A 12097-nucleotide genomic window follows, 5' to 3' on the forward strand; every position below is an offset into this window, starting at 1 on the left:
TATCAGAATCCAGCTGCAGCAGATCAATATAATCTCATGGTCACACTCAGGTCAGAGTTCAGGAAACACCTAAAAGCTAGTGCTACCTTTGTGGGGTTGGAATAAATTGTTTGATTTAGGATATCAGAAGCTTGAACATATACCCATATGATTAATGACTGCTCTCAAGAATGGGTTGGGAAATCCCATCTGATGGGCAGACACTGCTAGTAAAAGGAGTTGATTTCTTGAAGGGGATTTACTTTGATTCCTTGTTAAAATACAGCTGCTACAGAGGACATAGGCCAAAAGAAATGATGCTTGGATGAGATAATGCTAAAGGATTTAAAATTCTATGCTCACCTGAGTACTGTTGATTCCAAAATCGCACATCAGGTTTGGAGATTAAAGCACTATCTACCATTATTTTATTTACTCATTTATTTTTTTTTAATTTCTCATGTCTGAACATACTTCCTGTATAGGACAAAGTAATGATGTGGTTACACGATATCTTTAAAACTAGGTTGTGTCTGAGATTATAGTAGTCTTCAAGACAAGTTGCAATATTCCTGAGTTTTCCAGGCACCTTTCTTCTTTAGAGATGATTTCCTCAATTAAAAGGACTGCTCTGATACTAGGTGGGAATCCTCACAGAGGTTTGATGTTTTCTTGGTGTACAGTTGAAATCTGCACTGATGATACTGGATAGGTGGTAGGCTAACAACAAGGAACACTCTACTGAAATGCAGGAATCCAAAATCTTTAAAGCATTCTTTTAGGTTTACTTTTATATTTTATTATTTTTTTAAATACATGTTGAATACTCAAATAAAGAGAAAAGCTTCTACCAGTAAACAACTGAGTTTCTCTACATTCGTATCCCTATTGTATAATCTGTCATCCTTTTCTCACATTAAAATAGGTACATATTAGCGTGTTCTATACCTGCAGAGCTGCTCATGGCAGTTACTTTGCTGTGTGAGCTGCAGAAAGGGTACACAGATTTTCAATCACCATATTTAAGAAGTTTTGCATATATTAGAGAACAGTGATTTCATCTGACTCTCCGTATGTGCAGGTCTTCTTTAAACCATAAACTATGATATTTGCATTATGTCCTTGTATTGTTTGTAAACCTTCATTTAAAACTTTGGTCAGTAATTTTATGAACTGCATCACTGTGCAGATGCTATTCCTGGTAATCAACCATGACACAGTAAAACAAATACAATGTGTGTCTCCTTTATCATGCATCCTTACCAGACATATGGCTCTGCCTGGGAGGACCAGATTAGACAAGGCAATATGTGTTTCCTTTTAACTGTTATTCTGTTTTTATAAGGTTGGTAGTTGTGGACACGTAAGAAGAGAATTTTAGGGGCAACTTAATGTGACTTTCATGAGATGCTTCAGGTAAGATTTACTTATGGAAATATATAGGTTTTCAGGGTTGCATCCAAAAATAGCATTTTAAGCTCTGTCATCTGGATAAGAATTAACCATGTAATTAGTTTCAAGTGAGCATGAAAGGTGTTGCTTAACTTCTGCGAATTCCACCTGAGAAACAAATAAATAAAAACAAATTTACATTTAAATGATTTTTGGTTATTTTTGAAGTTTTAAATACTATCTTAGATCATTTGCGTCATATTCAGACACTTTCACTTCCCAGTTCAGGAAGCAAGAACTGAAGGCTTGTACCCTTTGTATGGCTCTATGATTGGAAGGGTCACGGTTGAATTAAATTTCCCTTGGTTTCTTCTATTTCATGGAGAAACTGCAGCAGAAAAGTTGGTGCTTAGGAGCTATTGCCTTATTAAAACAACAGGGGAGGAAAATTCAAATCAGAATGGGGCATAGATCTAGGCTATAACAGGAAAAAATCCTGTTACATTTAAGTTTGTACAAAAATTAAATGAATGTAGGTGAAGAGGGAATGATTGCTCAGCTATTGGCCGAGCAATTGCAGAAAATGGCATTTGCATGGTACTGCTGGTATTAGTTACTTCTCAAGAGTACCTCTTACAACTAGCAAAAATAAGAGGAGAAATCTCCTAAATCTACTCAAATGGTAATGGTGGCTAATGGTAATATGGTCAGCATATTTCATTGCCTGTGGAAGCCTGATATTTCTTAGACCAGGAAAGAAGGTCTACTGCCTGATGTGTCTTGGCTCCGAAGGGTCAAGATTTCTTTTCATGAGCCCATACACTGTGCCCTACTGTTCACAGGAAGCTGAATATCTTTCTCCATCACCAGCCAAGGTGACTTTCCCTCCCAGTATGCACATTTTAATTTGGAACTATAACACTTCATTCCCAGAATCATTTAGAATTGTTACTTGTTGAAATACTACTTCTAATAGTGCTTATAAAAACTCTGTGAATTCAGAGGAATATAATTAGTCATTAAAAACATCAAAAAGTTTATACTGCTTTCATACATATCAGACCCCTAATACTATGTTTACACTACTTTATGCTTCAGATAATCCTGTTGAAATCTTTGGAGCTGCTTTTCATGTATATTAGTTAACACAAGTAAGGATGGCTGAACCTGGCACATCATAATCATAAACACAATGTTCTTGTCAAGTACAATGAGAGAAATCAACTGCTGTGACAATAATTGCTATTCAAATTCATGGTTTTAGAAAAATAATTGTTCAATTATTTTTATTTTAGAATTGTACTTGCTTTATAACATATCAATTAAAATGTGCTCTATTTGCCAATAAAAAGGCAGTAAATAATATTTCATAAAAACAGCATATGTGATCTCTTAGGAAAATTCTACAATATTAATTTAATAACACAGACTTTGGTCATGCATTTTCCTTGTATTACATTAACAAGTTTTTTTCTTTTTTTTTTTTTTTTCCTGAATGCTATTAATTTTGGTTCATATTTCAAAATATCATAGTATGAAAGAGGAACATAAATATAGTGCAGGGGACACTGCTAAAATTAATGTTGGACTGTGAAATGTACATTTTTTTGCTCTAGTGAGATGGAGGGGCATGAGGGTTCTGTAAGGATATTTAACTGTTGTCTCATCACAGCAAGGTCTAAGTAACTAAGCAACAGCTGTCTTGATAGTCCAACTCCTGTTTTCAAGAGAATACTTAGGAGGACTTACACATAGAAGTGTAAGTGTACATATATAGGCATATAAGTCTCACTAAGTGAGACTTCTATACACCTAAAAGAAAATAATTGTTGTCTGCTTATATATCTGTTAATAAGCAGTGTGGGCAAATAGGAGCTTATCTGTTGAGTGAAACAGTTGGTGCTGAGGACCAAGATTGACACTAAATATGTCTTGTTTTTTTTTTCACATTGGACTAGCTTGAGTTTAGATTTGTGGATGTCAAGTCCATTTGTGTCTAGACTGTGCATTACATATTTTCCAGTATAGCCTGGAAGCATCTTGAGCTCCAAGACTGTTCCACAGTCAATATATAATGCTCCATAGCATGTGGTGACAGTCAGTAAAAAGTTCACTCCAGATCCACACTAAACCATTGTGGTGATCAAAATAGAATCCCACAGAATTTTTAATTTTAATGGATTTAACAGTATTTTAGATTTAAGGTAATGTGTGTGTGTGTGTGTGTTTAATATTTGCTTTTATCCAATATGGAAATATACACTCAGCTGTTATGCAAATTATGGCTTAAATAAGATTTTTTTTTTTTTCACAGATTATTTAATACATTTTTGGACATTTTCATTTTTCTTTTATATATTAAGTAAAAAGAGGATGAGAAAAGAAATAGTGAAGGATGGAACACTTTGTTTTGTTGTTTACTTTCCATTTATAACATAGTTTCTTGAAATATTTATATTTAACTAATGAAATAGTTCCTTTTACATCACTATAAAAGTTAGTAAATTATTTTCCCCTATATTTATTCCAATGATTTGAGTTTGTTTAAAAATGATCTACAGGTTTCATTCTAATTTGCAGATACCAAGCAGCAACACATCCACTAATACCCTTTACAGTCTGTACTGGTGATTAATCTTATTTTTTTGGTCTATCTCCTAATCACACAGAAAAGTATTTCTCAGTTACAGAAAACACTGCCATCTCAGTCCTCAGCTAGGCCTTTGGACTGGGCTAAATATGTCTAAGTATGATGTCTTTTACTTTGTACATTTAACTTTTAATATGTATGTTGTTTAAATGGTTGTGCAGGCAGTAATTATTCCTTGTTATTTTCCTTTTCTGTGTTCTAATAAGTCTCTCCAGGAAGATACTGTGTAGCCTAGACTGTGCTGCTAGACCTATGTTATCCTATGGCCCCTTTCCTCTGTGTCAGACATAAACTACTTATCTTCAGGGCTTCCTCTTCAGTTTGTTCATTCTTTAATTGTTTATTGTCTCCTACTTAACACTGAGATGATAACTCCCAATCACCCTGTAAGCCATGGTGATAGACTGCTCATTTTCAAACTTGCATTTTTAACGTTTCATGTGGTTTGAACAGGCAACTCTGTGAAGCTATGTCATTACCTTCCTGCTGATCATTCCTTTGATCTAGAGACTACAAAATCCTGATAACACTTGGACCGCTATAGTTTTGCATGTCTTACCATAATAATTGTCTTATTGTGTAGATTTACATTCATAAATACATATTCATTCCATCTGTACTGTGGATCAACATTTCATAACCTATCTGCATTGCAAAGGCATCTGTCTATTCTTTTTCAGTATATGTGACATTATGTACAATTATAATACAGAAAACAAATCATAATAATGCCTGAGTTTAATTCAACTTGTTCTGCTTCCAGGCTGTGGAATTACGTACTTACTATGTATTTCCATGCTAGATGAATGAGAGCTTTAGTATTTTCTCCCTGTGGAAACTCATACATGCCGTAAACTAGTCACCTCTTGATCTTTTTAAAAATTGAAATGATTGAGCTTATTAAAGCACTGTCAGTAAAATATTTTCTTAATATTTTAATTTATTGATTGATTGATTACTGTCTCTAGTCTTTCCATGTTGTCAACCTCCTTCAAAAAGCATGGACAAAAGAAGTTCTGTAATCAGAATTTCAATAACAAGTCTCACAGTATCTGTTTTGGCAGCACCAAAATAGTGATAAATTCATCTCCTAAGTGCTGCTCATTACAGTTCACCTGATCATTTTAACCTTTTAAGTTTCAGCATCCCAGCAGCAATTCATGCATTGGATTTATGCACTGACATCCCAGTGTTTTCTGCCTTGTTCTTTATTGCTTTTCTAATCTCTCCTAACATCCTGTTTGCTGTTTCAACTGCTACAAAACATTCAACTGACATATTCAAAGAACTATCTGCAATGACTTAAAGACTATTTTCTTGAGTGGCTAAATTAGACCTATCATTGTGTATGTGTATATAGAAGGGGTTTTATTATTTATTATTATTATTATTTTTTAATTTATTTATTGTGCAGATTGCCTCCAGTTCATTGGCACTGAATTTCATTCTCTTATTTAACTGCCAAGTCATTCAATATTGTGAGATCCTTTGTAGTCAGCTTTAATTTTTATTGCTATTCTATTTCTGTTGCCATTATTTTTTATAAAACAAGACTGTTACCTCCCCACTGCCTAAATATAGCTTAGTTTGACAAAACTTGTTTTCCATATGTCTTCTCTTCATTAACATTAATTTTGATTATTTCTTCTGACTTGTAGTGAGAAAAAAAATAAATGATTATTTGTGTAGAAAACAGAGGAAAAAGTCAAATACTTCACGTTTACTTGCCAGGAAAAGATTGCACACAAGTGAAAACATTGGACATTATCAACCCTGTAATTTCCAAATTATTTATTATTATTTTATGTGTGTTTTTAAAACACTTGTTTCTGATTTTGCAGATAACATAAAAGATGTTTTGACTGATGATAGGAAAGTTAGATGTGTGACCCAGCACCATGGATATACAGATTACAGCAGGAATCTGCATCTGTGGCAGCTAATAGATAAATTGTATGGTATATGGAAGGGAAAACTTTCCTGGGAAAGATCATTTTTAAGCTGTTATTTGTCTAAAAAAAAATTGAAAAGGAGTTGCTGCAAAGGTGGTTTACTCTGCAGGACAGTAGGGTTTCTTTGTTCTACTTTTCCCTGGACACCAAATAAAAATTCATAGTCAACTTGTGATTGCTTTCAAAGAAGACTAGAGAAAGGCAAACAGCCAAAGATAAATTTTAAAAAGTGAAAAAAAGTGAAATCAGAGTGCACAAACTGAAGTAATACATTAAACAAAATGGTGAATATTCTCTGATGATTACTTTCTGTCATAAAATAGTGTGTGCTTCTCAGATATTTTGTCATAAAATCTCTTAAGAGAAACTCTTTTAGTAAGAAATACTGTGTTAGTAAGATGGTGCATCAATTAAAATGTTCTTACTGCATTAGTTCCTGTCAGTGAAGACCCATGTAGAAAGATGATTTACACTGAGTTTCATTAAAGTGTAAGGTTGAAATTTCTCTTCAGAATTCCCTAAGGTTCTTGAACCAGCACTTGCCCTCTCAAGTCTTTTTATTATAGATTGCTAACTCTTCCACAATTTCCTGTTCAAAGGATGATTTTTAGATAGGCTGAACTGTTCTGATCTATTGATCAAAACCAATCAAAATTCCAACTACCTTTGTTTTTCAGAAAATCTGTGCCAAGAACCAATAAAAGCACAACACCATATTTAAGATAGTCCTACTAGGAGAGAGGCAGAATATATCTTCCTTTTCCATAAAAATCCCTAGGTCCCAAAGTGCATTAAAAAACTGCTAAAGGAAATGCTGGTGGTTGACATTGGGTTTTAAGAGGAAAGTCAAACTTTACATTTAGAAATAGATCCTTTAACCATTTTTTCCTTTCAGGTTCAGAATTATCAGCCTTCTTGGAACTAAACAGACAGAATTAAGTCTCTTACATAAAAACAAAAACACACACACAAAAAAACAACCTGTTAATTTTAATTATATAATTGATCATTTTTCGTCCAAATCACTTAATATGTATGGTACTTTCCTCTTTCAAACCTAGCCTTACTCTGACATCCTTTCTCAAGGGTGTTCAAATAAATTGATAAAAATAATTTAGAAGCTAATAATTTACCAGGTAGTGAAAAGAGTTGTAAGTGAAGAATATGTGGATAGAAATCTGTATTGATTTGCATTACCATTTGCATAACCATCACAGAGTCACAGAATTGGAAGGGGTTGGAAGGGACCTTGAAAGATCATCAGGTCCAAACCCCTTGCCAAAGCAGGTTCCTTAGAGCAGGCTGCCCAGGTAGGCATCCAGATGGGCCTTGAATATCTCCAGAGAAGGAGACTCCACAACTTCCCTGGGCAGCTAGTTCCAGTGCTCCATCACCCTCACCATGAAGAAGTTCTTTCGCATGTTGGTGCGGAACTTCCTGTGCTGTCTTGTGGCCAAGGTGAGCTTGTGTTATGGAAACTGAGTTTTGAACATACTTGGAGCAATGGTATTCTTTATTGTGAAATACAGAGCAGTACAGCTGATTCTTGGTTGCTTGCAGACCAAGGAATGATTGCGTGCTTTATTCCATTATCTTAATGGAGACATTATACTACAGTTACCATAAACTGTTTTCTAACAGTCTTAATATCATGGAGAAATATTGAATGACGTGACCTGTTCCTCCTGGAGATGTATTTTAAGGTCATAATTTCAATTCTGTTTACAACATGAAGTAGGGAAATATTGGTATTCTTGTACGGATAAGAACTTACATACCAAGAAAGAACTTTTTATCAATTTTTGCTATATTTCACCCTTTTTCCATCTGGTGATCTTGGAACTTGCAGCGTGAGACTGTTGAGACTGTTATGGGTATGTGGACTGTTGTTGAACGTTATAATGGAGCTTATCCCACACTAATGGAGACAATAGTACTTCATGAAGTTAATTACAGTATCATAGGGGTGCATCCTCTTTTAACTTTGAACCTGGATGGTTGACAGTTTTTTTGTCATCCTGGTATAGTTCAGTTTTCCTCTATTTTTGTATTTTTTTTTTTCCATGCTTAAATGTGTTTTCATTACCTTTGATATCCTAAAAATTTAAGCTCTTTCACAGACAATTGTGTTACAACTACTTTTTTTTAATATATATTTTTTTGTAATTGCAGTTGTTTCTTATCCTTACTGCTGGTAGCTGCTGTCGTTTGGAAAATCAAACAAACCTGTTGGGCTTCGCGACGGAGAGAGGTATTAATAATTTAAGATTATTGTGGTGGCATAACTTTCAGGATGAATTGAGAGCTTTGATGAAGAATCCCACTACCACTCTCCCCTATATACACAATTTAAATATCCCTCAACATTCTACTGACTCCCCCACCCTCACCCCTGGACTTTATATGTTGAAGAAGAAAAAAACGTTGCTTTAAATTACAGAAATTGCTGAACTAGGTTGTAGAAAGCTATTTTATTTTATTTATACTGGAATGAATATACTCTCAGTCTCAAAATGCTACGTTGGTAAGTTGATTGAACACAGGATTGGAGTGCAGTATCTCAAACTTTCCCGGGACGTTATTTGGTGCTGTTACTTTGCTGTGTCATTATAAAAAGTTATTGAAATGTATAGTAGGAGAAAGTTCTCTTTGCAAAGAGTTTATACTTATATTTTTTTGTCATTTTCATCTTTTTTTTTTTTTTTTAATTTCAAAACAAAATTCTAGTTCTATTGACATCAGTAGTTTTGTCATTAAAACCATAGCACAATTAAACCTCTTCAATAAATATTCACACATAAACCATATTATTATTATATTATTATAGTGTGTATAGTTATAGCTGTGTTGGAAAATTTGGCCCAAATATTTGTTCTCATCTGTTTAACAAATGATTAGACTTAGATGAGGTTAAATTTAGGTTATGTATATTGCTACATGTATATGGCAAGATTCAGCTGACATATACTTGTTATAATTCATTTTATTCTCATAAATACAATAGATATTTTTAGACAGATATTTTCCTTTGAAGCTTCTATTCTTGATGATTTTTGGAAAAAATACTTGCTTAGTGGTAGTATAATCCAAAGAAATAAATAAATAAAAGCTGAGTCTTTCTCTAATAAATAAGTTTTTCCTAGTATACTGGCACTATGAATGTTTAAATACCTTTTTTTTATTATTATTATTTTTATTTTTTTTTACTGTAGATCTACAGTGAATTTATATATGCTTTAGTATATATTGCTATAGCAAAAGAGCCAGGTAACTAGCACTTACAATTTTCCTTCACTGAAATTATAGTGCACTAATGCTCAGTCTTAGCTTTAAACTGGTGCTACAAAGAAAGACATATGTTATAGTAATTATTTATTTTTATTTTTTTCAGATTAATAACATAAAGCATGTTCTACGTCTAAGGACAAATGCTCATATATTTATTATTGTTTGCAAAGTGTAGATGAAATTTACCTTAAACTACAATATTCAGTTCAATTTATTAATATTTTATTGGAATTTGTCTCAATACTCAACTCATTAATAGTCCAGTGCAACAGTGTGTTGAGATGGAATGCAGCAATTCTTTGATATAATTTCTCATGTTAATCAGGTTGTGTTATTGACATGTTTAAGAATAAATATGAACATACAAATTTACAGGTTAAGGGTGTCTACTCTTATTTCCATGGTTACTCTTCTAGATGTTTGAAAATTTACATTTTTAATTTATTCTGTAGGCATCATCTTGTAAAGAACACATCGTTGTGAAAATTTTTTAAAAATATTTCCAAGTTTTATTTTCCTGATATTATAAAAAGTATTTCTAAGGCTTTATGAAAATTCATACAAGCTAATAAACACAGTATAGGTGTAAATCGGTTTCTTTGGAAGAGCAAAATAGAAAGAAATACTTTGGAATTGGATTAAAACTCTCAGATGTCCATACTTGAGTGCTGATCTTTATTTTTCCTCAAATATAACCAGACGAACTTGGTTGTCTCTAATTCAGAAATGTTCCTTGTTTGATTTTAAAATGTCTTGAGTATGTATTTCCTCATATTTTAAAGGAGATAAGAAAAGGTGCCTACATATCGGTAGCATTATGTTCATAAATGTTTAAGCAAATGGTCTGTATTTTCAATCCACTGTAGCACATCAGCAGTAGTTCATGTCAGATAATATTTGTTTGATAACTCTCCATATAATGGTTTCCTTTAATCTAGATCAGCAGACGTTTTTGTAGGTAGGATTTCTTCTAAGGCTGTGGAGTGAAGTGTGAATAAATTGTCCGAGTAACACACAAGTAGAAGGCCATCTATTATTGAAAAGAATCCTGAAGTACCTACTACTTTTAAAACTCACTGTTTTCGGCTGATGAGGTTTTCTTCTATTTTAGTCCTTGAAAGACAGGAATATTGATTCTTTAGATGTTTCCTTCAATATGGACACAAACTCCATTGAGACATTAAATATAAAAGAAACGCAAACAAATATGGAAAATGCTGTTAATAGCTATTAATATCTATTAATCAAGAACTCCCCATTTATTGTTCACCTCAGTCTGCTTTCCCCTAGAGAAGTAGAATCTTATTATCCAGTTCTTGTGATCTTTTAGTAGTGAATTTTATCGCGGTTGATGTAAGCAAATATGTTTAAGTTTTGGTAGACTTATATGTTTAGTTGAAAAATTGTGTTGTGTTTTGCCTTCTGGCTTTAATGCTTGACTAAACTTGGTCATTACTGTTTCCAAACTGAATGTAGCATAGCATCAGTCCAATACAAAGCAAGAACAAGTTGTTCCCATTGTGTTGTGGGAATGTCTCAATTTTCTATGAATTTAGAATTTTTATCTCTAATTTCTTTCCTAATTTGTTGCCCATTGAGTGAAGATTTACATTCTGCTGCTCAGAGTACTGACAAAATCTTAGCAGTTCATTTGAATTTAGTCTTTATTACATATGACATTACTATATGTCTATGAAAAAATAAAATAAAATTGTTTCCCAAAGAACTTTAGTAGATGTTTGTTAACACTGAATTTAACTTCCTTTTTCCCACGTCTATTTTTTCTTTCAATTTAATTAGCTGAGATCATTTTTGCATAAGCCATGTACTTGAAGTTTTTTTTTTTTTTTTTCCCATTCATAATAAAATTTTGCTTCTCAGCTTTTTCCTGCTTAAATTGCTGCCTTGTAAGATGTACTTTATCTTTTGAACATCTGAATTTATACTTTAACTCCTGGCTGAGTTTCTGTTCTTCATTCCTGCCTTCTGAAAGAGTAAGAAAGAACAGACAAACTCTCTCTCCCACCTTCTACCATCAAAGTTATTCACCTTGTGCATTGAAAGAAAATGGGAAGTATCATTATTTTATTTCATGGTTCTAAAAAGATCAATGAAACATTGCAGAAGAACATGAACAACCTCCTGCCTGGCATCCCTTGACACATTCCTCTACCCATCCCTCTCATGGATCAGTGATATTTTAAAAATGTTTTTAAGAAAGGACAGTGTTTTTAAGAAGTAGGATAGTGAAATATTGCTCATCTGAGAGAGCTTGATCCTTCGAGGGAATAGCACAAAATTTTATAAGCTGATTTCCCAAGCATTTTTCTTATGGCACTATCTTTCTTGAGAAACAAATCAGAGGAATGGGAACATTCTTATGTACCAAACTTAAGTTCCTACTTATAAAGCAGGATAAAATTTGCAGGCAAGCCTGGAAATTCATGTAGAAGTAGACAGAAGGTGAGAAATATTTGTCAAATAAATTGAAGGAGTCCCTAAGTATTTCAAGTTCAGGAGTAGCAAAGTATTTTTAGAACAGTCTAAACTAATGGCATAAAAAGATCAGATATGTATTCTAGGTTTTAATTGCTCATCCTTCTTTTCTTCCAAAGACTCACAAATCTTTCTAGCAGTACTTTTTTTTTTTTTTTTTTTTTCTGTGAAATTGCACTTGTTAGTTCAGTGGATGAAAAAGTAAGACTTGTCATTTTCTTCCCAAAAGATTTGTTAGACCTCTTGCATTCTATACCCAGGAGCCCATCTGTGAAGTTTCAGTCTGACCCTGTTTTCCTTTAGACATACACACAGACACAGAAAAGTTGTATCACCCAGA

General features: G+C 33.2%; 1 protein-coding gene across 4 annotated transcripts in view; it reads left to right on the forward strand.

Annotated features, from left to right (window-relative positions):
* Positions 1 to 12097, forward strand: part of ATRNL1 (attractin like 1) — a 491394-nt gene that overhangs the window by 262387 nt on the left and 216910 nt on the right. For all 4 annotated transcript variants that reach the window (XM_032190853.1, XM_032190854.1, XM_032190850.1 and 1 more), the window contains exon 26: positions 8146 to 8224. In XM_032190853.1, coding sequence (XP_032046744.1) covers positions 8146 to 8224 — 79 coding nt within the window. The remainder of the gene's footprint in view (positions 1 to 8145; positions 8225 to 12097) is intronic.

Source organism: Aythya fuligula, chromosome 7 (genome assembly GCF_009819795.1).
Source record: "Aythya fuligula isolate bAytFul2 chromosome 7, bAytFul2.pri, whole genome shotgun sequence".
Classification (NCBI taxonomy): domain Eukaryota; kingdom Metazoa; phylum Chordata; class Aves; order Anseriformes; family Anatidae; genus Aythya; species Aythya fuligula.